This window comes from Molothrus aeneus, chromosome 1 (assembly GCF_037042795.1).
Source record: "Molothrus aeneus isolate 106 chromosome 1, BPBGC_Maene_1.0, whole genome shotgun sequence".
NCBI lineage: Eukaryota > Metazoa > Chordata > Aves > Passeriformes > Icteridae > Molothrus > Molothrus aeneus.
In genome coordinates, this window is record NC_089646.1 from 2,631,733 (window position 1) to 2,656,648 (window position 24,916).

Below are 24,916 nucleotides of genomic sequence, written 5' to 3' on the forward strand. Positions count from 1 at the left end.
GTGCTCAGGAGGACAAGGATCAGCACAAACAAAAGGCAGCTCTGGCTGGGTCCGTTATGTTCTTTGTTTTTTGGGGTGATAATTTCATGCTAAAATGTATCAATCAAGGGTACTTGATAAAATAATATCTTTTCTTCCCTATGAAATGTCTCTTATGCTTTGGATAGAGGTGACTGTCCAAGCTCTAAGCCAAGAGGTAAGAAGGGTCTCAGCTACACCTTTTATGGAAGAATACTCCATTCTTCTCTCCACTTTCTCAACAAGTTTTTACATGTCTGTGACCAACTTTGGGCAGCAGAAGGATAATTATTTTGGTATTCTAATTATTAGGAAATAATTGTTCTTTTTTTATTTGGTACAAAACTCTTGTTTCTACTGTAAATATCAGCAGACTCCTGGAGCTGCAGGTAGGTCAGAGCTTCTTTTCTGTGTGTGCCAAGAGAATTTGAATTTGTGTTGGCTTTAAGTCCTTGAAGTGTGAGGTCACCAGGTGGTGACGATGCGCCTGAAAGTAAACTGGGAATGCTTCACTCCTCAGCTGTGTCCGTGCTCTTCAAGGAAGAGCTGAAGCCCGTGGAAGCTGTGGAAGGTGGGACAGCCACCCTGAGGTGCCAGCTGGGCACAGAGGCCCCCGTGGAGTGGAGGAAGGGGCAAACTCTTCTCTGGGCCAGTAACAAGTACAAGATGAGGCAGGAGGGCACCATGGCGGAGCTGCTGATCCATGACCTGGAGCCAAAAGATGCTGGAGACTATTCATGTCTAGTGGGGAACCAAAAAACCACAGCAGCTTTGTCAGTGAATGGTAAAAAGGCAGAAATAACCTGTGAAACTCTGGAATGTTTTTTGTCCACCTCTTTCCTCCTCCTCTCTGTACATTCCCTCACGACAACTTCCTTCATGTACTGCTTCCACTGCTTTCTTCCATCCACTTGCTCGTGTCACTTCTGTCCCCAGTCTCTCTCTTCATTGTACCCCGTGTTGGATGTGTGTGTTTTGTTGTCTTCTCACCTTCCTTTGAGTGAAGGATGTTGTCCTGCATGTGTGTTTTCCTGAATTAGCATGGAAACATAAGATTCCTTAGGATTTTCTGTTTCAGAGGGTTCATCATGTGTAATGATGAGAATGAGTTTGTCTCTCTTTATGCATGATCTCAGCCAAGATCATGCTTTTGTTGATTCCCACAGAACAATTCAGTAGAGAATTTCTTTTACCACCCATGAAAAAAGACAGGATGTGCTTAAGTATTGTATTTGCAGGGTGCCCTGTGTCAGGGAGGAATGATGAATCTGACTCCATGTTCTTAGAAGGCTAATTTATTATTTCATGATACTATATTATATGAAAGAATACTAAAGTAAACTATACTAAAGAATACAGAAAGGATACTTACAGAAAGTATAAAAGGATACTTAAAGGATACTTACAGAAGGCTAAAAAGATAATAATGAAAACTCCTGACTCTTTTCAGAGCCTCGACATAGCTTGACCATGATTGGTCATTAAGTCAAAACAATTCACATGAAACCAATGAAACAACCACCTGTGGGTAAACAATCTCCAAACACATTCCACATGTGAGCACAACACATGAGAAGCAAATGAGATAATATTGTTTTCCTTTTCCTCTGAGGCTTCTCATCTTCCCAGGAGAAAATCCTGGTGAAGGGATTTTTCCAGAAAATACAACTGCCACACTTAAGGGATAAGGGTGTTGGAGTAAGGCTTAGGCAGACACACGATAAATCACGCCTCAACCTCTGAGCGGGGTCTAGGGTGGCAACCCCTTTCCATTGTGCATCTCTCAGCCCTGCCAGTCCGTTTCAAGCAAGAGCTGAGGAACGAGGAGGCCACGGAGAGCGGGACGGCGACGCTGCAGTGCGAGCTGAGCCGGGCAGGCGGCTCCGTGCGCTGGAGGAAGGATGGGAAGGAGCTGGTCCCGAGCGGGAAGTACCAAACACGGCGGGAAGGGCGCTTTGTCGAGCTGGTGATCCATGACCTGGACCTGACGGATGCTGGGAGCTACACCTGTGTGTGTGGAGAGCAGGAGAGCACAGCTGCTTTGAGAGTGAATGGTAACCCTCCTACACACACTGCTCTTTAAAGCCCAAACGTATTGCCGGCCAATACAAATCACAAACAGGATGGGAGTGCTAGGAACGTGCCTTGAGCTGTTTTATTTTCCAGCATCAGTCTCATTACATGGTTATGACAATGGGAAGATGCCATCAGCTCACATCCCAGGCAGCAGACCAAGAACTAAATGTTATAACTTACTTTATAAGTTTTTTGACCAATCACACAAAGAAAAAGCACATTGACAGTAGTTCCATCCAACCACTGTAAGCACACGTACCTTTGGTTAAAACAATGCTTGATTATTTCAAATACAATGCCTGCTTCTGAGCCTTCAAACACAATGCACAGAGCTCCATTATTAAGCCTAGAACTTCCTAGAGCTCCATTATTAAGCCTAGAACTTCCTAATATCTCACTAGATAAACTTTTTTGCAGCTTAGGGGGTTATTCTAGACATGTGTTAATACACAGACCATTGTTCTATTTGTCCTTACTTTTCTGCTTCTTACATAATTTTTCTGCTCACCAGTCTCATGGCTACTGCTCAGCTCTAATCACAGTTCTGCTGTCTCTGAGGCCTGCCTTTTGCAGCTTTCCCAAAACCCTCTGATTTTAAGGATTCCCACACAAACCTAGCAGTTTTGGGCAGCATTCCTGGCCAACCAGAGTGTGATTTCTTGGGGTTTTCTTAGAGCTCTTGGCTCTGTAGTGCCAGAGAATTGCCCTATTAGGGAATATTCCCTTGTGCTTTTTCTTTGCCTTGAGACAGCACCTGTATGTTGTATATTGTTTAATTTATTTCCCTCTCCTCTAGGAGGTTTTACCCCCTTTTTCAATTGTACCCCCCTAGAAACAGAGCATTTTTGATTGAGTGTACACAGTGCAGCCCAGTAACTCCAGTTCATTCTGGTGCTGATTCCTTCTCTGTTGGTGTTGCATCCTTCAGCCTTGCCTGTCCTCTTCCAAGAAGAACTGATGAGCAAGGAAGCTACAGAGGGGGAGGCAGTCACTTTGCACTGCAAACTGAGCAAACCAGCCCCAGTTGAGTGGAAAAAGGGGAACGTGGTGGTCAAGCCAAGTGAAAAGTACAAAATAGAGCAGGAAGGTCCCTTTGTGGAGCTGACAATCCAGGATTTGGACTTGGCAGATGCTGGGGATTACAGCTGTGTGTGTGGAGACCGACAGACTACGGCTGCTCTGGCAGTAAATGGTAAAAAAGAAATTCTCAGCGCATGTTCCAAGCCAGCCTGTGTAATTCCAAGATCACTTCCTCTCTTACTTCTGCTTCCTCTGATCCCTGTGTACTTCCAATCCTTCTTTCTGCTGATTAATTTTCCTATCCTTTCTTCCTTCTCTCTTTCTCTCCTTTCACCTGATGCCTTCTTGATGTGCTTCCAAGGTGCTTTAGTCAAAAGACAAGTGGAGAACAGGTTCCCAACTCAACACAAACCTGCCTAGTCCAGAATAGCTTCTTGTTTAGAAGTTGTCCCATAGCAACTGACCTAAAAGTGGGAATAATACTGTTTTTTCATTACTTAGACCGTGGCACTTGTTGCTCCTAAGAGGAACAAGTTTTCATTAACGTATGATGCTACAAAAGGACAGTCTTAATAAAAAATAGGCTTTTAATGCTCCTGCTATTCCCAACTCTTTTTTTTAAACCAATTTTGGCTTAATGTTTCCCAAGCAAATATTTTATTTCTGCAACAGCCTGACAGCATGTTTGCAACTGCTCTGCTTTAAGGGACTCTTGTTTATAAAAATTCAGACAGTGCCATGAATCAGGCCCTTCTGTAGAACTCCTGCTTTTCTCAAAGGAAGCAAAATGCTCTGGCTCTCATATCGAAATACAGCCTCTAATTTTTTGTCCTTGATTTTATGGTGTATAAAGTAAAGGGTGGTTGATTTGTCAACTAATTTGAAAATAGACTTGAATTTAAATAAAGTTTTAAAGAAAGTTTTAAAACGTGAAGACAGAAAAAAAAATTAGACTGAATTATCTTTTGAAGGGTTAACCCTTCTGAAGGGTCAGAGGCTGGAGAAAAATTATGGAGGAACTAAATCCTGGAGGAGACCAAGAAGGTCTGGTGGCTCCAGGGAGATAAGAGAGGGATTGAGTCATGGATTCAGGCTTTCCCAGGGTTGACACCATGTCCGTGTTTGCTCTGCAGTCCTGCCTGCTCTTTTCACCAAGGGACTCACGGACAAAGAAGCCACTGAGGGAAGAAGTGTCTCCCTGAGCTGTGAGCTGAATAAGGCTGCTGCTAACGTGGAGTGGAAGAAGGGCTTCAAGACCCTCAAGCCGAGTGACAAATACAAAATGAGGCGGGAAGGTGTCGTGGCTGAGCTTACAATCCAAAATCTAGACACGGCGGATGCTGGGAATTATTCCTGTGTGTGTGGAGACCAGCAGACCATGGCAGTTTTAACAGTTCATGGTAAAACAAACAAAACAAGGCACATCCTGAAAGTAACTACCCTGATTTCTCTGTTCCTTTGGGCAGACCCCTGGTTACCCTCCCATCTCCTTCTTCAGCCAGATCTTTATCCACAGCTCACCAATGCCAGTGAAATGCATCCATTGGCATCCATGCAGCTGGAATCTGTGGCATGAGAGGGATATTGGTGTCCAAGCTCAGAGTAAGGCAACCAGGGTTGCTGCCACTCTTTTAATTAGGGGTCTTCATTTTGCTTTTCCATTGAAAGCTTCTTTATTAGACACCCCCCCCCCCACCCCCGTTGTGCTCAAGACAAAAGTGGGTTGCTTCAAAGGGATTATGTCTTAGGGATTTTAAGGTTTCATAAAATTCCAAAAGATTAGGTTATTCTGTGGAATCTTATGCCCATATTCCATTCCTGGGACAACAAAGTGCTTTTATGCTTACAGCCCAGTTGTCATGGAATTCAGTTGGTGTTCTGTATAAAACAAGCCCAGAACTTCCAAAGGACAATCATTCTCAGGGAGAACTTTGATTTTTACTGAACCTGACATCTTTGAAAGGGTATGTCAGTTCAGGTGAAAATGCTTGTTTTCCCACCATGTATTGAAATGAACAATTTCATTTCAAACTGACATTTAAAATGAAACTCCAGTGTTTCATTTTTAAAAAAATTGTAAAATGTCTCTTTGTTTGCCTAAGTATGTGGAAACAGCAAACATCCTCCCATTGTGGTTTAAAATGTCATAAAAGAAAACCATTTTCTTTCCAGAAATTTCAAATTCATGTTTGTTCTTTTTGATTGAAATTTCACAGGGAAAAAAAATGGTGTTTTGAACTCTATTTGTATTGATTTGTGTAAAACACCTCTATGGATTACTGCAAGCATTAAATCCTCTCCTGGTGATGACATTTCTTTCCCAACGCTGATTCATGGAGACCCAGGAGAATCTCTATTCTTGTGTTGATAAATCAAGTTCAAGATAAGAGGGGAAAAGGAAACTTAAACATAATTTTAACTCTTTGGAGTGCTACATCTCACTGCTGATATTGCTGTCCTTCAGCTTTGCCTGCATTTTTCAAGGAAGGGTTGAAGAACAGGGAAGCCACAGACGGTGCCACAGCCACTCTGCGCTGCGAGCTGAGCAAGGTGGGCGTCCCGGTGGAGTGGAGAAAAGGGGACAAGGCACTCAAACCAAGTGAAAAGTACAGGATGAGACAGGAAGATACAGCTGCAGAGCTGCTGATCCGAGATCTGGAGGTGGAAGACACAGGAGAATACGCCTGTGTGTGTGGAGACCAGAAGACCTCGGCTGTCTTGACAGTCCACGGTAAAAAAGCCGCTCTCCCTTGGGATAGCAGTAGCTCGAGGACATCCCTTTTCTCTCTCTCCCTCCCTCTTGCTTTGGTGTTTTGATTCTGCAGCATTTTCCTGATTTGCTGGTGCTGTTTGATCCCATCTCCCAGTGTCTGTCGGTTTGAAACTGATGGCTTTATATCAGGGTAAAGAAAAGCTGTGAGAATTTCTCATCTCAGGGAGGAGGAGTGAGCAGACCTCCAGCAGAAGATTGTTCTCAGGGGTTTTCTCATTGTGTCTCCCTGACATCAGTGGATTTTCATGCTTAACCCGGAGGAAAGTTCTTTAAATCTGCTGAGCTCAGTCAGTGAGAGGTTTTTCCATTCAGGAATGAGTGACCACACTCCTCTTCTGCAGGATTTTGGTATATTCTGCTGAGAAAATGGTACTTATATAAATCCCCACCCCTCAGCATTTTTCTGCAGGACCTGGCTTAGGGAATAATGGGGGAAATTTTGTTCCTGGCTCTGCCATGGTGAATGGTGATGAGCTCTGGTTGCCCTTCCAGAATGAGCAGCTCATATATAGCTCCCATAGATGGAAGAACAGCTTTTTTTTAAGGTATCTCTTATGGATAAAAAGCTGCCAACGACAAAGCGAAATTGAGGAGGCAAAACTAATCTCCCAGATTTTCTGCACACTTTTTCTTCATCTTCTTTCTCCCAGCTGGGGGAATTTCTGTTCCTCCCCTCTTTTGACCTATCATTTTCATCCCTATGCAAGTCATTTCCATTTTATTTTAGTGGCACATCATAAGACAACTTGTTGAATGCTGCTAAAAACCCCTGTAATCCTGATATTAGTGTCATTATGTCCTTGTACATTTTGTGTTAAAGGTGCACCTGAGGCTATATTACTGGGTTTTTTCCTGAACCAGAAATATAAATTATGATGTTAGGAAAGGCAGAGATCTCCAGCAGTGCTGTCACCCTGCTGATGACTTTTAATAAAAATTCAGGTCACTAATGTTCAAGATAGATTATTTCAGAGTGAAATAGGTAGAGAGGAGTATTGGAATCAGCTGTGAGGTGCTGAATATGAACAAGTCAATGTTAGAAGCAGGTCATGGTGGAAATTATCCCAGTGGGATCCTGCAGTAGTTTTCTGTTAGGGGCAGCTTTCCAGACTGATTTGTTTTCCTGCAATGGTGAAGGAGTGGCCACAGCCCCCAGCCCTGAGTTCCCCAAGGTCTGGTTAATGGTTTTGATGTCCTCTCTGTTTGTGTTACACCCCATAGCTCTGCCTGCACTGTTCAAAAGAGATCTTGCCAATGTGGAAGGCACAGAAAACAGGACGGCTGTTCTGCAGTGTGAGCTGAGCAAACCCGCCCCAGTGGAGTGGAGGAAGGGGCAGGAGGTGCTCAGAGCCAGTGAAAAATACAAAATGAGGCTGAAGGACACCACTGCTGAGCTGACAATCCACAGCCTGGAGGAGGGAGATGCAGGAGATTACACCTGTGTGTGTGGAGACAAGACAACCACGGCTTCCCTGACAGTGCATGGTAAAATATCTGGGTTAAGAGGAATTTTCTGCATTGTCATCTGTGATCCTCCTGTGGGATCACAATCTGCTCTTGATGCCTTCTGTTATTTTAAGATGTTGTGGCAGCTGTTCCAACCACTGGGAATATCTTCCACTGAAAGCCCTTCCTTTGGGACTGATAAACAGCACCACAGATTCTTTTGAGTCCTTTCCTATTGATGGAAGCTGCAAGTGGATAATGAAAAGCTGGAAGTCAGAAATAGCACTTTGGAGTATTTTCACTCATTAATTTCTTTAGGGCATATCACTGAGATTTCACTTGGTTTTCTTGGATGAAGTTGAAAAGTGATGAAATTTTAATTTTAAACAACGTGGTGTTCATTTTAATTCTTAATCTGGTTTTGAGAAAAAGCTGTGCATAGCTCCTTGAAATCTTGGGATCAGCTTTCTGTTGTTATATCTTAAAATGCTTTTAAGAATACTTCCCAGTACTGATATTTTAGTTTTATAGATTTCCAAATCAGTGAGAGCTGAAGGACTGAGACTGGTGTGGTTCTCCATGTCATGCCATGTCTCATATCATTAAAAACACCCTCTGATTTATGAATAAGGTGTTTTCCAGCTGTCCAAACTCACTCTTTTATGGTTTTCAGAGTTTTTATAAATCAACACTGATTTCCAAGTCATTGTGAGATGCTGAATTATGTGAATTCTGTGAATTCTGTGAATGTGGTGTCTTGCAAGGCACAAGTCAGGGATACCCCTGCAATCATCCTTAACTCCCAGTTCTGTACATTCTAAACCATTTTGAAGTGTTTTAATTCAGTGGAGCAGTCAAGACAGGGTGTTTGCTCAATTTTAAAGTGCTCTCTTTCACCTGTGATCTTCAGCCCTCCCTCCTCACTTTAAGAAAGAGCTGAAGAACGTGGAAGGCACAGAAAATGGCACGGCCACTTTCTGCTGTGAGCTGAGCAAAGCTGGAGCTGCTGTGGCCTGGAGGAAAGGAGACAAAACCCTGGGGACAAGTGACAAGATCACCATGAGGTGCCAGGGCACGGTGGCTGAGCTGGTGATCCATGATTTAGTCCTGGCAGATGCTGGAGATTACACGTGCTCTTGTGGAGAGCAGGAAACCACGGCTGCGCTCAAAGTGAATGGTAAAAATAAAAACAAGGAAATACATCATGAATTAGAGATGGTTTTCAAACAGTTTTTTGGTTTTTTAAGAGTGTGGGAGTGTCAGCTTTGAAAGTGCAGCTCTGTTTCTGATGGGTGTAGCAAAATCTGGTTGGACATGGGAGTAAATTCCAGGATGCTTTGGTCGGTGTCAGGCACAGGTTGGAGTTTCATGGCAAAAATTGCAGATATTCACCCTGGTGCTAACTCTTTTTTTTTGATCCCTATGTTCAGCAGTAGGTGCTGAGAAATGGAAAATCACATTATTGTGGTGTTGGTTGTAAAGATGTTGCAATCATAAAGCTGAGAAGATTTTTTGATGAGATGTTTTTGAGACAGTTATCAGTGTTTCAGTATAATTTGATGGTCAAGCACTGCTAGACCACTGAAGGAGGTGAAAGTAGAGAATAGTTTGGGTTGGAAAGGACCTTTTAAAGGTTCCTCATGGAAAAGTGAAACTGATGCCTCAGATATAGCTTCATTTATTAACTTTTTTGGTAACAATTTGTGTTTCCATAGGATTTAGATGCTTTGGTTAGGCTTGATTTTCCATTCTAGCAGGCAATATCCAAGGTAGGTCTCAGTCACGCAGGTTTGAAGTTGAGACTGATGTGGTTCTTCACTTCATACCATGGATTTCACCCTGAAAAAACCCTCTCTGATTTATGAATGAGGTGTTTTCCAGCTTTCCAAAGCCAGTCTGATGGTTCTCAGATGGATTTGATTAGGAAAGGCTTTGCTTATCACTTGTGCTTGTCAGACCACACGAAATGGTTACTGGAGCTGCTGCCATGGTCCCACATTCTGCTCCTTTTGAACCCCCCAGCCCTGCCTGTGCACTTCCAGGAGGAGATGAGGGATGAGGAAGCCACAGAAGGTGCCACAGCCACTCTGCAGTGCCAGCTGTCCAGGGCTGCCCCCGTGGAGTGGAGAAAGAAGCACAAAGTGCTCAAACCCAGTGAAAAATACACCATGAGGCAGGAGGGCAGCAGAGCCCAGCTGCTGGTCCATGCCCTGGAGCTCAGGGATGCTGGGGAGTACACCTGTGTGTGTGGAGAGGAGAAGACAACAGCAGCACTGACAGTGCACGGTAAAGGGCTCGGAAATGGGACGGTTTTGGGTGATGGTTGTCCCTCCTCCTCTGCAAGCCTCAGTACTCACACTCCACAAGTTCTTCCTCTAATCTTGTCATCATTGATTCTGTTTGTAACAGACTTCCTTCTTTTCGTTGTGGTTTTTGTCTAATTCTAACCATGACTGTAGTTCCATTGATTTTACTAAATTTTTCCCTGTTTATTCTCCTTGCTCTTGTTGGTGCAGGGCTGTATTTCTTTGTAAAGGTGAAGGATGTCAGGCCACAAACAGATTTGCTTTTTTTAAATTCTGTTTTACTCAATTTTTACTTGAACCTAGACAGATGGAGTAGCAGAAACATTCATAGCTCTTTAAAAGAACAATTTTATTTCAAGTTGCATAAGGATTTGACAAGAAATTTAACATGTAATGAAAGAACACTTGGTTCAGTGTAATTTTCTTTGTAACTTTGACCAAGAATAATGCTGATTTTTGTTCAGGTACTCCAGAATACTCAGCATTAGAGTAGGAGAATATTTCACAATCCTCAGCCAAATTAATCTGCTAACTTCCCATGGAAGAGAGGGGAAACTTTGTTTTCACTATTAACACAGGACAGTCAGAAGTAGTTTCATCTTTCTCACCTGGAAATCCAGTAAGTCTGAATTCAGGGAGTTGATTTCTTTGCTTTTCTGCCCATCTTTGTATTTTAAAGTAAGACATGGATTGCTTCAGTCTTGAACTTCCAATTTAACCATGAAAAATAGAATTGAAATTAAGTTGTATGGGTCAGTCCATCCTTGAGCCCCAAGTCACCATCATTACTGCCAGAAAGTTGTTCTTTATATCAACAAATGTCTTTCTTGAACTGGCTAAAGTAATTACTTCTTATAGAAGCAGAGAAATATTTGTATGAAATTTAAACCAAGAAGTAGTGTGACAGTCCAAGTTACACATCTCAGTTATGAGGATTTATTTGCATCAGGCTTGAACTTTTTCACCTGAATTTTTTCCACAAACTGTTGTAACCCAAATCCCTCACTGCAGATCTGCTTATTCTTGTATTTGTGTTATTGACTGTTCCTAAATATTTTCCATCTGCCCTTGCTGAGTTGAAGACTATTTTACCACCACTACTTTATGCAAATCTTCTGTATCTCAATCCAGTTTAAAGAAGTGTTTTTACCCTTTCTCCCTTCCCACCTTGAGATCATCTTCAAAATTAATGAAGCTTTGCATTTCATTGTCCAAGTTGCTAAGAAAATGCTGAACAATCCTGAACTCAGACTAGTGAGAAACTCTGCTCAATTCATTCTTTCATTGTGAGTGTAAACCCCTGCAACTGCGCTTTTCAGATTAGTAGCACTTCCCTTCTCTAATTCCACCGATATCAAAGTTAAAACTTTACTAAAATAATAATAATATAGAATATATAGTTTGTCCTTCTGTCAAGGAAGCCTAATCTATTAAAAAAAAAAATCATCCTGGTCCACTCCTTCATGAAAAGAAAAGCTCTTGGCAAATCTGAGTTTTTCAAAGAATTGAGTTCATAATTCCTCCGATTTTCTCTCTCTCTTTTTCTGTGACAAGCATTATGAATGGGATTCAGGCTTCAAGACTGAAGAGTATTCCCAAATTCCCATTTTTGTCAATGGAGATCTATCAAACTCAGACCATGGGAATCAGAAGAGACCTCCAGCTCATTTTAAAGCAGGCATTTACATTTGGAGCTCTATTGGCTCCATTGACTTTACACAAATGATTTTTCTTTCTTTACTCTCTGGGATTTGAGAATCTCAGTTTACACAACAAGAACTAAATGTGTGTCTTTATATCTGAAATATATTTTTCACCTCTTACTTTCTGTTTTTTCCATACTTGAGGAACATCAGCCACTCTTTGATTTCTCCAGTATCACTGTCAGTGTCTGAAATTGGTTGTGCCTGCACCTTAGGAATTCCGGGACAAATTTCATCACACCAAGCTGCTTTGAGAATATATTTATTTAAATATTCTCTAATCCTTTTTTTTTCCTCTTCCAAGCCAGAATTTCTATTATTTCCTTAATTAAAACTAACATTTAATAATAATGAAGAAAAAGGAATGAAACACTTCAGCTTTCCCCATGTTCACTCATTATTAATTTACATTCCTGAAAAAGAGGCAGACCAACATCTCCCTTGTTGTTTTACTTCCTTCTAATCTATTTGCAATAACGTCTGCACAGTTATCCTCCACATCCTTATTCTCAATTATTTATTTCTTGCTGGTCTGGGTCAGGAGTTGGAGACCATCCTCTCAAGCTCTTTCTTAGCTATTTTATATCCAAATGTAGCTCCCACCCCATTCCAAAGACTTAGTGGACGTCATCCCACCCTATTGCTTCCACATATTGCCACATTTCCATCCAGTCTTACCTCTGAATAATTCTGTTGGTTGTTCCAAAAGGGATGAGGTGTCAGGAAGCACCTGAACTACCTGGGGTGTGGAAATTATGGCAGATTTCTGTAGTGGCTGCATCATCCTTCTCTTTCCTTTTTATTCTTACCCAAGCACTTTCAGGATCTCTCTCTGATTCTACTCTTCACTCTCATCCTGACTCTGGGCTAGGTCTGCAGGCATCCTTAAAATGTAAATAAAAACATTATATTTCTTTTCTTTAGTTTTTTTCCTGATCATGGTGTAACCTGTTGTATTAATCTTGTAGGCTGGATTATACTGAGAAAGTTGCAGTTTTGACCATACATGAGGTTTCCCCATTTCTGCTGTTTATTTTCCGTACATCTCTAAACCAATCAGTAAATTCATTTAATATTTGCTGAAAGAAATAACGAGACCCTTTTTGTCTATGATACAAATCAGCATTTTCCTTCTGTGAGATGATTTTCATGTCAGTGACCAGGCAGGGGTAGATATTGGTGAACATTGTTTATTTTGGTGGTCGAGAGCTGCTTGTCATGAGAACCTTTGCTGCTCTGTTTCCCAGCCCTTCCTGCTCTGTTCAAAGAAGAGCTAAGAGATGAGGAGGCCAAAGAGGGTGAAGCAGTGACTCTGCACTGTGAGCTGACCAAACCTGCCCCAGTGGAGTGGAAAAAGGGACACACAGCCCTCAAACCTAGCGAGAAATACAAAATGAGGCAGAAGGATGTCACTGCAGAGCTGGTGATCCACAGTCTGACCCAGAGTGATGCTGGGGACTACACCTGTGTGTGTGGGGAGGAGCAGTCCACAGCTTCCTTGGCAGTACATGGTAATGACCAACTCCATCTGGATGCCATCATTATTGAGATTATGGTTTGAATTGTTTTTATCAACATCATCATTGTTATCTGTGCACAGTTCCTCTGAGTCTGACCTTGCATGGTATGACCAGGAGGATGAATTTGATGATTTAGGGGTGAAATCTTTCCTCAATTCCATATACAAAGTGGATTTAGGACCTAATTCCTGAAGCAGATGTGAGGTCAAGCCTGAAGACACCTCCCCACCTGATGCCTTGTGTAATCTGACCTAGAACAGAGACTAGACAGAGCTAAAGAATAAAGCAGGGATTTATTAAAAGGCCTCCATGGATGCACCTTGGGCAGCACCAGAGCCCAGCCAGGGCTGCACCCAAGATGAACCAAAATGGCCCCAAAATGCACCAGCGCTCCCGGGCTCTCTCCCTGGGATCAGTTCTGCTCCATTTGCATCTTGCAGTTCATTGTCCCATTCCAGCTTTAGCCCCTGCAGTCCCACCCTGCTTGTTTTTCTCTCTCCAGCCCACGGGGTTTGTGCTTTTGGGGCTGAGATTTGGATCATTTGTCCTTGGTGCCCAGCTGGAGCAGGAATTGTTTTGTCTCCCTGCTCTGTGCACAGAGCTCCCCATGCCCTGATGTGAAGCTCAGACCCACACACTAAAGCAGCACAGAATCTGAAAATAGAAAAGCTCAAACCTGAGGCATCACAGCCATGCCCTCACCTGCAGGCTGTGTTTGCTGCTCCCTTTGACCCTGTTCCCATTGCATCCTCAGTGCTGCCTGCAGGCATCCAGGAGAGCCTGAGGGACGAGGAGGTGACCGAGGGTCAAGCAGCCACTCTGAGCTGTGAGCTGACCAAAGCTGCCCCCGTGGAGTGGAGGAAGGGCAGCACTTTGCTCAGAGCCAGTGACAAGTACAAAATGAAGCAGGAGGGCACGGTCAGGAAGCTGCTTATCCAGGATGTGGAGTTGAAAGATGCTGGAGAGTACACGTGTGTGTGTGGAGAGCAGGAGACAACAGCAGCCTTGATAGTGCATGGTAAAAATAATATCTCTGTATTATTGTGGGTTTCTATGCCAGCTTGTTGATATTGGCTGTGTGTTCACCTGTGGCTGAGTTGTTTCTTTAAATCTGTAAACTCTCTGTAAGATCTGGTTGTATCCAGGCTGCTTTTCTGTCTTTTGGTTTGTCCAAAATGTCCCAGAATGATGAGGAAAACACCCTGTTTCCACCCTAAAGTGTTCTCTGCTTCTGTACCACCCCACCCCTCCCGTCACCTGTGTGCCACATGTCATTTTTAATGTCCTCTGTGCATTTTGTGACCTTCAGCCCTGCCAGCCCTTTTCAAAGAAGACTTGAAGGACCTGCAAGCCATGGAAAGCCAAACAGCCACTCTGAGCTGTGAGCTGAGCAAGGCTGCAGCTGTGGCATGGAAGAAAGGCAACAAAATACTCAGGGCAAGTGAAAAATACATTCTGAGGCAGGAGGGTGCCCTGGCAGAGCTGGAAATCCGTGATCTAGAGCTGCAGGATGCAGGAGATTACACCTGTGTGTGTGGGGAGCAGCACAGCACGGCCTCTCTGACAGTGAAGGGTAAATGCAGATTATTGTCCATTTTCTATTCCTCTGAAACCTCCACGGAGTGTCCACCTGTTGTGAACTTGTGTCCAGGTCTTGTTCAGGTGTTTATTTTTTGTCTGGTGTTGCTAAAAAGGGAGCTGAGCTCAGGACTGTCTCTCCCTGCAGAGACATTGCTGTGTTGTAGGTTTAAGGGAATTGTTCCACACCCAGGAAATGTTAGAGCAGACGAAATGTTCTGTCCTGAGATAAATCCTTCGAATTCTACCTTAAATTTTGTACTTTGGCCTGTCATCTCAGCACTTCTTATCTCACTGCTGGATTTGGTTTTCCAGGTCTTTGTGATGCTTTGTGAAGGCTGACCTAGAACAGAGATTAGACAGAGTTAAAGAATAAAGCAGGGATTTATTAGGAGGCCTCAATGGATGCACCTTGGGCAGCACAAGAGCCCAGCCAGGGCTGCACCCAAGATGAACCAAAATGGCCCCAAAATGCACCAGCGCTCCCGGGCTCTCTCCCTGGGATCAGTTCTGCTCCATTTGCATCTTGCAGTTCATTGTCCCATTCTAGCTTTAGCCCCTGCAGTCCCACCCTGCTTGTTTTTCTCTCTCCAGCCCACGGTGTTTGTGCTCTTGGGGCTGAGATTTGGATCATTTGTCCTTGGTGCCCAGCCGGAGCAGGAATTGTTTTGTCTCCCTGCTCTGTGCACAGAGCTCAGCATGCCCTGATGTGAAGCTCAGACCCACACACTAAAGCAGCACAGAATCTGAAAATAGAAAAGCTCAAACCTGAGGCATCATTTCTAGTGGTAACCTCAACCTCCTGATTTGGCCGGATTTGAACTTCAGCTGAGAATTCACAATGCTGAACATTTAGTTTAAATACACTTTCTATTGGTTTTCCATCCCCAGCCCTGCCAGTGCTTTTCAAGGAAAAGCTGAAGGATGAAGAAGCCAAAGAAGGAGCATCCGTGACCCTGAGATGTGCATTAACCAAAGGAGCTGCAGTGCAGTGGAAAATAGGGCCCAAAGTGCTCAAAGCAAGTGACAAATATCAAATGACACAGTCTGGCACCACTGCAGAGCTGGTCATTTGTGACCTAGAAGTAAAAGATGCTGGAGATTACACCTGTGTGTGTGGTGACCAGAAGACAACAGCAACCTTAACAGTTCATGGTAAAAAGAACTTATCAAAATTGATAAATATCTTTTGAGATAGACATAATTCTGAAATGTAGTAGTTTCTTCCCTGGGTCAGTAGTTTGTTTTTGTCCCTTCCTCTTCTTCATTCTATTTCTTTCTGAGAAAGAGTAGTCACTCATGGTGAATTTTATGGTCGTTATTAATCTGTCCTTTAAAAGGAGAAAATGAGAAGTTTCCATCTGTGCAAGTCTCTTCTTTTTGGATATTTGCATTTTCCAGCTCTGACCCCATAGATCACTTCAGTCCACCACAGTTTCTCCAAAACTCAGCTCTGAGCTCTGAGGTGCCTCTTCCCCAGGAACTGGAAAAGAAGAAGTGAGGGTTGGGTTAGCAGAAAGAGGAGGCCATGGGTTTTTTGGAAGGCTCCAGATTCTTTAAAGAAGTCAGACATGCAGAGTGAGACAAATGTTATCATTCCAGAGCTTAATTCCTGTAGGTGGTTTTGTCTTTGAGTTATGATTTCCAAAATGAGGAGTAATAAGAATCTAAAATTCTTATTAGGCGTAATGGCTCTTCAAACTTCAGTTTAAAACTAGGAGCAGTTTTATTTGGATATCTGTCTGCTTTTCTATAGATAGGGCTGTGACAGTTGAATAAAAACAAACCAGAAACTAACAACAGCAGCCTCCAAAAAATCACATTGTTGTGGGTAAAACAGTTCTGTATCCAACAGTGTTATTTGTGATTGATGTTGATCTGAGGTCTGGGTCTTTCTGGTTTGTTCTTTCACTATAAATAACAACAAAAACTCAGGGAACTGATCCCTCAGGGTGACTGAAACCACATTATTCTCAAAGAAAGACACTTTCAGAGTTTCTGAACTTGGTTATGGCTTTGAACATCTATAATAGTCTGAAAAAAAGGCAAGAGGGGAAATAATCTCAAAATAGAAATGAGCGTTTTAATTCTGGTTTTCTGCTGTCCCTTTGTCCATGTTGCATCCTCCAGCTCTGCCACTACTCTTTAAGGAGGAGCTGAAGGACCAGGAAGCAGAAGAAGGTGGAGAAGTGTCCCTGCTCTGTGAGCTCTCCAAGGCTGCTCCAGTGCAGTGGCAGAAGGACCAGAGGATCCTCAAACCAAGTGGGAAATACAGAATGAGGCAGGAAGGGCTCAAGGCAGAGCTGGTGATCCATGAAGTAGCTGAGGAGGATGCAGGAGAGTACGCCTGTGTGTGTGGAGAGCAGCAGACTGCAGCTGTCTTGACAGTACAGGGTAAAGCCATCCCTGACCTCCTCTCTCCTGGCTGCAAACCTCTCTCCTCTGCTCTGAGCTGTTCAATTTTCCACATCTGTCTCTTCATCCTTATTAACTGAACTTCCATTCAATTGAAAATGCTCCCTGCAGGCTGTGGAAATTGGAAAGTACCTGTCTGCATTTCTCTGTGCCATCCTTTTGCCTTTTCCTTTCCTTAAACACAAGCCTGCTCTCCTTTCTTCTTTCCCTTCTGCCATTCCTTTCCTACCATGTAACCCCACTGTTCTTTGGTCTTACCTTTCCTGCATTTCTTCTCCAAACCACAAATCTGTTTGCTCTTTGCAATTCCTTTCTGGAATTCTCAATACCAACCATTTTAATAGAGGGAATAAGGAGTATCCAGAATAAGGCTCTGTTAGCTATAATTTCCTCTGCATTAAGTATGTCCATTTTGGGTTTTGTGCCCATCATCTCTGTCCTGATGCCCAAAGATAGATTTCCATTAGGAGACTGATTTTTCTAAGGAAAGAATAAGTTCTTTCTGTGACCTTCTGGTCTTCCTTTGTTGGAAGAACCATTTGCTGGACAAACAAGGCTGGTGTTTCAGCTTAACACTGCTGGAATGGGAAATGTGCCAAATCAGAGCTAAGCCTGTGTTCTAACCTGGATATTTTAACTAAGTCTATAATACTGGACACTAATTTTGAGATCTGCGATATCCAACCTTGTTAAACAGATGAAATATCCCATTATCCCACCTAGTTAATAGAGGGATACACATGAAGGTCACCACATTTATTTCAAGGATGCAAGTTGCAGTAGGTACAAGAATTATGTTAAATGGGAAAAATGTGTTCTGAGACAAGAACCCAGGCTGGAATTCAGCAGCTGGAGATTTCCTTTGGGGTCTAGAAGAATCTGTGAGTCCTGGATGCTCCTCTTCAAGGGTATCTCAAGGAAGAAGGAGTGAGGATGAGTAAGGAGCTGTATCAACAGTCAGAGCACAGCAGGGCAGCTCTGAGTAGGAAAAGAGAGTGCAAAGCCATGAAGTTCATGGAAGACACCAGTACATGTGAATTGAGGAACTCAGAGCTGGTATTCTGCTTTTTTTTTTCTGAAGAGGAACCAGGTAGAAAGCAGGTGTAAATCTGTTGAGGACTGTGCAGCTTTGCTATAGGATGCCAGGGTAAATCCAAAATGATTAGGATGTCTGTTCCCACAAGGATATTTTCATTTCTCTTTCCTCTCTTTCTGGCTGATGCTCACCCATCCTTGACAACTTTCCTCTGTCACAAGCTTCACACCTTTCCCCTGCCACTTCCTCACCCCTCCCTGGAGACACCCTCAGTTTTTAACACATTTTACCTGCATCCTTCAGCTGTGCCTCCATTTTTCCAAGAAGAAATGACCAGCCAGGAAGGGGTAGAAGGTGGAACAGCCACTTTTCACTGTGAGCTGAGCAAAGCCCCTGCCTGTGTGCAGTGGAGGAAGGGCCAGCACATCCTCACCTCGGGCCCCAAGTACAGCATGAGGCAGGAGGGACGTGCTGTGGAGCTGCTGGTCCATGGCTTGGACCTGAGTGACACTGGGGACTATTCCTGTGTCTGTGGAGACCAGACCAGCACAGCTGCATTAACAGTTCATGGTAATGTAATCCTTGGGGTGAATGTCCTCCAAACCTGCCCAAATCTCTGTGGTCTGTTCCTGTCCCTTTCTGTTTGCTTGGGCTTTTGGTTCCTTTCATAGTAATGTAATCCTTGGGGTGAATATCCTCCAAATCTCTGTGGTCTGTTCCTGTCCCTTTCTGTTTGCTTGGGCTTTTGGTTCCTTTGGACTCTCTGTGCTTCCTCCTTTTGTAGAATTGGGAATAACATTCCCTGCTGGTGTTTGTCCCCCTCAGCTGTGCTGGTTCATCTCACTTTCCTTGCCCTGATCCAGCGGCCAGGGAAGCTGGGGAAGTTTTTCCATCGTGTTCCACTGACCTGGATCAGGGCTTGGTGCTGCCCCATGAAATCTGTCTCACCAAGCTGCATTTTAAGGAACATTCACACTCTCTGTGGTAACTCTTTTACTCCTCAGTGCTGCCTCCAGAATTCAAGAGAGAGCTGAAGGACCTGGAAGCTGTGGAAAATGGCACAGCTGCTCTGCAGTGTGAGCTGACAAAACCTGCCCTGGTGCAGTGGAAGAAGGGGCAGGAGGTGCTCAAAGAGAGCAGAAAACATGAAATGAGTCAGGATGGGGCTGTTGCAAAGCTGATTATCCACGAGCTGGAGGAGGAGGATGCTGGAGTTTACACCTGTGTGTGTGGAGATCAGCAGACAACTGCCACGCTGACAGTCAATGGTAAAAAGCTAAAGGGAAAAGGCTGTGATATGTTCTGAAAATTAAAATACCAACAGTGGTTTAGTGTTGCTTAAGGAAAAGATTGTAAATCATGAGGTGTGCAGAATAGCCTGGTCTATGCAGCTCATGGAGTGGCCAGGCAGAAAATGTGAATTGCAATGCAGAACTAAGTGCATTTTTTCTGTATTTCACTGTCAAAATAATCAAAATCTCTCCTGCAAGTGGCCTGCCTTAACAGGGCATCTGAACCCTTAAAATTCCCTGCCTTAAGAGGGAGTATGAACTCTTGCAAGTTTCTGTATTAGGAGGGAATCTGAACTCTGAAAATTCCCTGCTGATCTTCAGGACACTTCCTCAGTGATCAGGGCAGCACGCTGGCTGCTTTTACAGCAGGAAAACTCTTATTCCATTTTTAGATCACAGATTAGGTTCTATATATTTCATGGCAAATGTAACTTCCTGAAATCCATTTCTTCTTGTATTGTATTTGTGGGGACTCCCGTGGCAGGGAGGAATGATGGATCTGACTCCATGTTCTCAGAAGGCTAATTTATTATTTTATGATACTATATTATATTAAAGAATACTATACTAAACTATACTAAAGAATACAGAAAGGACACAGACAGAATGCTAAAAAGATAATAATGAAAACTCGTGACTCTTTCCAGAGTCCCGATACAGCTTGGCTCTGATTGGCCAATGAGTCAAAACGATTCACATGAAGTCAATGAAACAATCACCTGTGGGTAAACAATGTCCAAACACATTCCAAAGGAGCACAACACATGATAAGCAAGTCAGATAATAATTGTTTTCATTTTTCTCCAAGGCTTCTCAGCTTCCCAGGAGAAAATCATAGGTGAAGGGATTTTTCCAGAAAATGTGAATGCCACATTCTTGCTCTGCAGATGTTCCTATTACTTCTCTGGGCAAATAGCTTCATAGTTTGAATCTAGAGAATTGAGGTTTAGAGACATCTGGAAAAAAACACACCTCTTTTGGTGCTTCCATTTCCCCTCCACTTCCTTTTTCCCAAGCCCCAGCTGCAGCAGGTCCAAGTCACATTTCTATTTTATAGCCCTACCAGCCCTTTTTAAACAAGAGCTCCAGGACACCGAGGCAGAAGAAGGTGGCACAGTGACCCTGAGGTGTGAGCTCACCAAACCTAAGGCTCCAGTGGAGTGGAAGAAAGGGGATGTCACTCTCTACCCTGGTCTGAAATACGAGCTGAGGCAGCATGGCTGTGCTGCTGAATTGGTCATTCATGACCTGGAAGTGGAAGATTCAGGAATTTACACCTGTGACTCCGGACACCAGCGGACAGCAGCCATGCTGGCCGTGCATGGTAGGCACTGGTGACCCTTGGCTCAGGAGGAGTGCAGTGAAAGGAGCTTGTCCTGGTGTTCTCTGCAGCCTTTGATTTGTTTTGTTGTTGGTCCACGCCAGAATAGATGTTCTTCATGGGTGTGGCACACAGCAAAGTAGAAAGGCTCTTCTTGCGGCATCTGGAGTGATTAATGGCAATGAAAGCAATTGAATAGTTTGAGTGGGAAGGAACCTTAAAGATCATCCATTTCCATCCCTCTGCCATGGGCAGGGACACCTTCCACTAGACCAGGTTTTTCAGAGGTCCAACCAACTTGGCTTTGAAGGTTGTCATGATGTAAAAATACACTGAACCCTGCTGCCCGGAGTGCAAGGTGTGGCTGGATATGGGAATGGGATAAGGGATGCCTAACAGGGTGTAATCCTGCCTGGGATGTTTAGAGATGCATCAATTAGGGGATAAGAGATTTCTAGGGTACATGAATGTACTGTATTGTTACTGGAGGCTTTGAACTTCAGGTACAAATGCTGACTGCAGACATCTTGAATCCACACCTGTGTTCCTTCACTCCTTGTACCATCCTTAACAGAAATCTGGATTTCCCCTCCCATTTATCTCTTCACTGTGATCTCTTACCAAGAGATCAATACTAACTTGATCTTTTGTATGTTGATAGAAACCTTATTTGGGGCAGAAATTCTCTGTTTAATATTGCAAACTCACAGACTACTATTAAGGGACAGGGATGTGTGTAAGAGAGGCCGTTCCCAGCGATCTTTGCCTAAAGCATCCATAGCTGGCATGGAAACTCTTCCTTAGGAAAGTCTGACTCCTTCAGACTCAAAACCAGGCCATTCTGGTGAGCACTAAGACCAGATCCTTCCTAACTTTGCCTGTCCTCACCTCTTGGTTCCTTTAGTGGTTCAAGAAAGATTCTGCCAAGACAGAGAGATGCATAATCCCCAGGATTATGGAATCATTAGAATAAACCAAACCTGAAGGAAAGGATGATGGTAGAAATGGATCCTTCTTGCACTAAAGCCCTCTTGAAATGTTTTCCTCTCAAATTTTCCAGCACTTCCCATCACGTTTAAGCAACCTTTACAAAATAAGGAGTTTGAGGAAGGAGGCACAGCCACGTTCTGCTGTGAGCTATCGAAAGCCAGTGCTGCAGTGGAATGGAGGAAAGGAGGCATGGGGCTGCAGCCCAGCCAGAAATATGAAATGAGGCAGAGGGGATGCCTGGTAGAGCTTTTGATACACAACCTCAGATTGGAAGACACAGGAGAATACAGCTGTGACACGGGGGATCAGGAAACCAGGGCAGCTCTGAATGTGAAAGGTACGTGGTGTGAGCTGACTCCTCAAGGAATAGGTTCCTCCAACAGTCAAAACAACCATTTCAATATTAATATTTTTAAGTGCATTATTCTTATTCTCTATGAATATTTTCCTTTTCATCTGATATTAGGACTTTTTTTTTTATTTTTAATAAGAATGGAAGAGGGTAATGCTTTGTTTTTCCAGTGCCGTGTTTGAGTTTTAGGCTCGAATAGGAAATACTTTCAAGCTTTGTACCTGAGGAGAAATTAAAGAAAAAGCAATGATTAAACATAACATCTGGACATGCTGTTTGAATATTTGAAAAGAATATTTTCTTTCAAATACTGGAAGAAGAGAGACAATGACATCCCTGACCTCTCAAGACTGTCCATGGAGTTTTGAAGTTCTTTGCTCTTGAGATCATTGTTAGATCAACTGAGGGATAAAATCCTCCAATGAATTCACCACTGGGAAGGATTTGAGTGAAAGAATGAAGGAAATAAATGTTATGGGTGCAGATGGCTTCTTCTGATGCAGCAAGATCTCCTAGTTGTGCCAGGAAAATCAGAAAACCATGGATCCTGCCTAGGAATATCACAGTGAAAAGCAGAGTATCTTGTTCTCCAGGAGTCAGTCTGTGTTAACCAGGCTTCACTAAAAGATGCTGTTGATCCTTTTCTTTTCTCTTTTAGCTCTGCCAGTTCTTTTCCAAAAGCAGCTCAAAGATGAGGAGGCAGAAGAAGGAGCTGCAGTGAAATTCCAGTGTGAGCTGACAAAGGATAACGCGGCCGTGGAGTGGAGGAAAGGCACCATGGAGCTCTTCCCGTGTGCCAAATACCAAATTAAATTAAGTGGGCGCAGAGCTGAGCTTGTGATCCATAATGTAGAGCCAGAGGATGCCTCTGATTACACTTGTGACACAGGAGACCAGCAGAGCACTGCAGTCCTCAGAGTGAATGGTTAGCACTGCACCCCCTGTGCTGGAGGAGAAGAGGCATTAGTGGAACTGTGTGAAAGGTGTTATTTAATCCAAAAGTTAAGATAAGGAGGAAAAGAGCTGTCCAGTCATAAAGCAGAGTACAGAGAAGTGGATCTGATGGGACAGGGTTCCTGTTTGAGCCTGTAAAGAGTGCAGTGCACTGACCCCTTCCTCTGATAAGATAAAAGCAAGGAATTCTGCGTCATGGGGATTTTGAAATACTAACAAAACTTCTTTTGGCACTTTGCAATTTTGCTGGTTCACTTGAATCAATAGCAAAATCACACATCATTTTAAAAAAGCATTTTGAGGTTGCTATTTTTAATCTCCCTGTGAAGATGCTGAGAATGCTGGGTTAACCTGACCAGGAATAATGTCTGTGATTGATCACAGAATCACAGAATGGGTCACAGATCCAACCTCCCTGCTCAAACAGGGCCATGCCAGCACCATCTAGGAAATGTTTGTGTTTGTCTCAAAGTTGGGTGGAATTTGTGGCTTTGATCTAAGCCAGAACCTTTCAAACAACACATTTTTGCTGATTCTGACTCAAAAAGCAGTCACAGGGTCAACTGTGGGTGAAAGAACCCAGTGATTGCTTTACCTGTCTCACAGTAGTGTTTTTACTGGAACCACAGGCACTGAGATTCCTGTTTTTCTAACTGCTCACACACACCCCATGGATATCCCCTCCTTGCTTCCATCAGTGGCAAGCTGTTTTCTGAGCTGTTCCATGGTCTACTTCAATAAATGTCCATTTGTGCATCATCTGGAAGGACTCAGTGATGATGATCTGGGTCTTAAAAAGACAGCTGAGAAATCAGAAATTATTTTAAAGCTTTACATGATTTAGCTGTTGAAAGTCAGGAGTATTTCTGTAAAAGTCAAAAGATTTACACAAAAGGTTTAAACAGAAAGTGCCAGGTTTTGCTCGGTCAAAACCTTTGTACGTTGGAATTTCCAATATGCTGAGCAGATGCATAAATGATGTGATATGGATGCCCTTGACTTTATGGGCTATAAAAATATTTGGGGAAATTTTTGATCCTCTGGATGTACACAATTTAGGTCTGTTTATAGGAGGAAAAAATGGGTTTATTATCATATCACCACAATGCAAAATTGTACAGCAGCACCAGAACCCGTGTGCCTTGTGCTGACTTGTGCAGACCTGGCATTCAAGCAGAGAGCTGATGCATTATTTATTTCTCATTTCACAGCCATCAAACCCCAGCTGAAGCAGCAGCTGAGGAACGAGGAGGTGGAAGTGGGAGGAACAGCCAGGCTGCGCTGTGAGGTTTCCATCAGCAAAGCAGAAGTGGAGTGGAGGAAGGATGGAGTCCTGCTGCACCCCAGCTCCAAGTACGAAATGTGGCAGGATGGGACCCTCCGGGAGCTCCGTGTTCACCACCTGCAGCCTGGGGATGCTGGGGAATATTCCTGCAAGGCTGGAGACCAGACAAGCTCTGCCAAGCTCACCGTGAAAGGCAAGACCTGTTTATTGGAACAAGGAGATTTCTAAGATTTCCCAATGTGATTGAGTTATATACACACACATGAAATGAGTTATTGTGTGTTGTATTTGCAGGGAAGCCCCAACAAAGGCAGGAATGATCAATCTGACTCCATGTTCTCAGAAGGCTAATTTATTACTCTATAATACTGTATTATATTAAAGAATACTATACTAACTATACTAAAGAATACAGAAAGGATATTTACTCAATGCTAAAAAGATAATAATGAAAACTCCTGACTCTTTCCAGAGTCCCGACACAGCTTGGCCCTGATTGGCCAAAGAGTGAAAACAACTCACAGCAGAATCCAATCAGACAATCACCTCTGGGTAAATAATCTCCAAACACATCCCACATGAGCAAAACACAGGACAAGAAAATGAGATAAGAATTGTTTTCCTTTTCTCTGAGGTTTCTCAGCTTCTCAGGAGAAAAATGCTGGTCAAAGGGATTTTTCAGAAAATGTGAATGCCACAATTGGGAGCATAGGATATAATTTAAAAAATTATAAAAATTAAATTAACATCTAAAATTAAGAAAAATTAAATTAAAATTAAATTTAAAAATTTTAAAAATTTAAAATCTTATGGTCAGTGGATGCACCAAAG

At 43.2% G+C, this 24,916-nt stretch overlaps 1 protein-coding gene across 1 annotated transcript in view; it reads left to right on the top strand.

The window, feature by feature from the left end:
* OBSCN (obscurin, cytoskeletal calmodulin and titin-interacting RhoGEF) overlaps nucleotides 1–24,916 on the top strand; it is a 177,510-nt gene that overhangs the window by 61,491 nt on the left and 91,103 nt on the right. Inside the window, exons 35-53 of the mRNA XM_066554246.1 lie at nucleotides 539–802; nucleotides 1,806–2,072; nucleotides 3,023–3,286; nucleotides 4,248–4,514; nucleotides 5,579–5,845; nucleotides 7,109–7,372; nucleotides 8,244–8,510; nucleotides 9,356–9,619; nucleotides 12,590–12,853; nucleotides 13,617–13,880; nucleotides 14,172–14,435; nucleotides 15,332–15,595; nucleotides 16,571–16,834; nucleotides 18,195–18,461; nucleotides 18,896–19,159; nucleotides 20,241–20,507; nucleotides 21,565–21,831; nucleotides 22,505–22,771; nucleotides 24,012–24,278. Coding sequence (XP_066410343.1) covers nucleotides 539–802; nucleotides 1,806–2,072; nucleotides 3,023–3,286; nucleotides 4,248–4,514; nucleotides 5,579–5,845; nucleotides 7,109–7,372; nucleotides 8,244–8,510; nucleotides 9,356–9,619; nucleotides 12,590–12,853; nucleotides 13,617–13,880; nucleotides 14,172–14,435; nucleotides 15,332–15,595; nucleotides 16,571–16,834; nucleotides 18,195–18,461; nucleotides 18,896–19,159; nucleotides 20,241–20,507; nucleotides 21,565–21,831; nucleotides 22,505–22,771; nucleotides 24,012–24,278 — 5,043 coding nt within the window. The remainder of the gene's footprint in view (nucleotides 1–538; nucleotides 803–1,805; nucleotides 2,073–3,022; nucleotides 3,287–4,247; nucleotides 4,515–5,578; nucleotides 5,846–7,108; nucleotides 7,373–8,243; nucleotides 8,511–9,355; nucleotides 9,620–12,589; nucleotides 12,854–13,616; nucleotides 13,881–14,171; nucleotides 14,436–15,331; nucleotides 15,596–16,570; nucleotides 16,835–18,194; nucleotides 18,462–18,895; nucleotides 19,160–20,240; nucleotides 20,508–21,564; nucleotides 21,832–22,504; nucleotides 22,772–24,011; nucleotides 24,279–24,916) is intronic.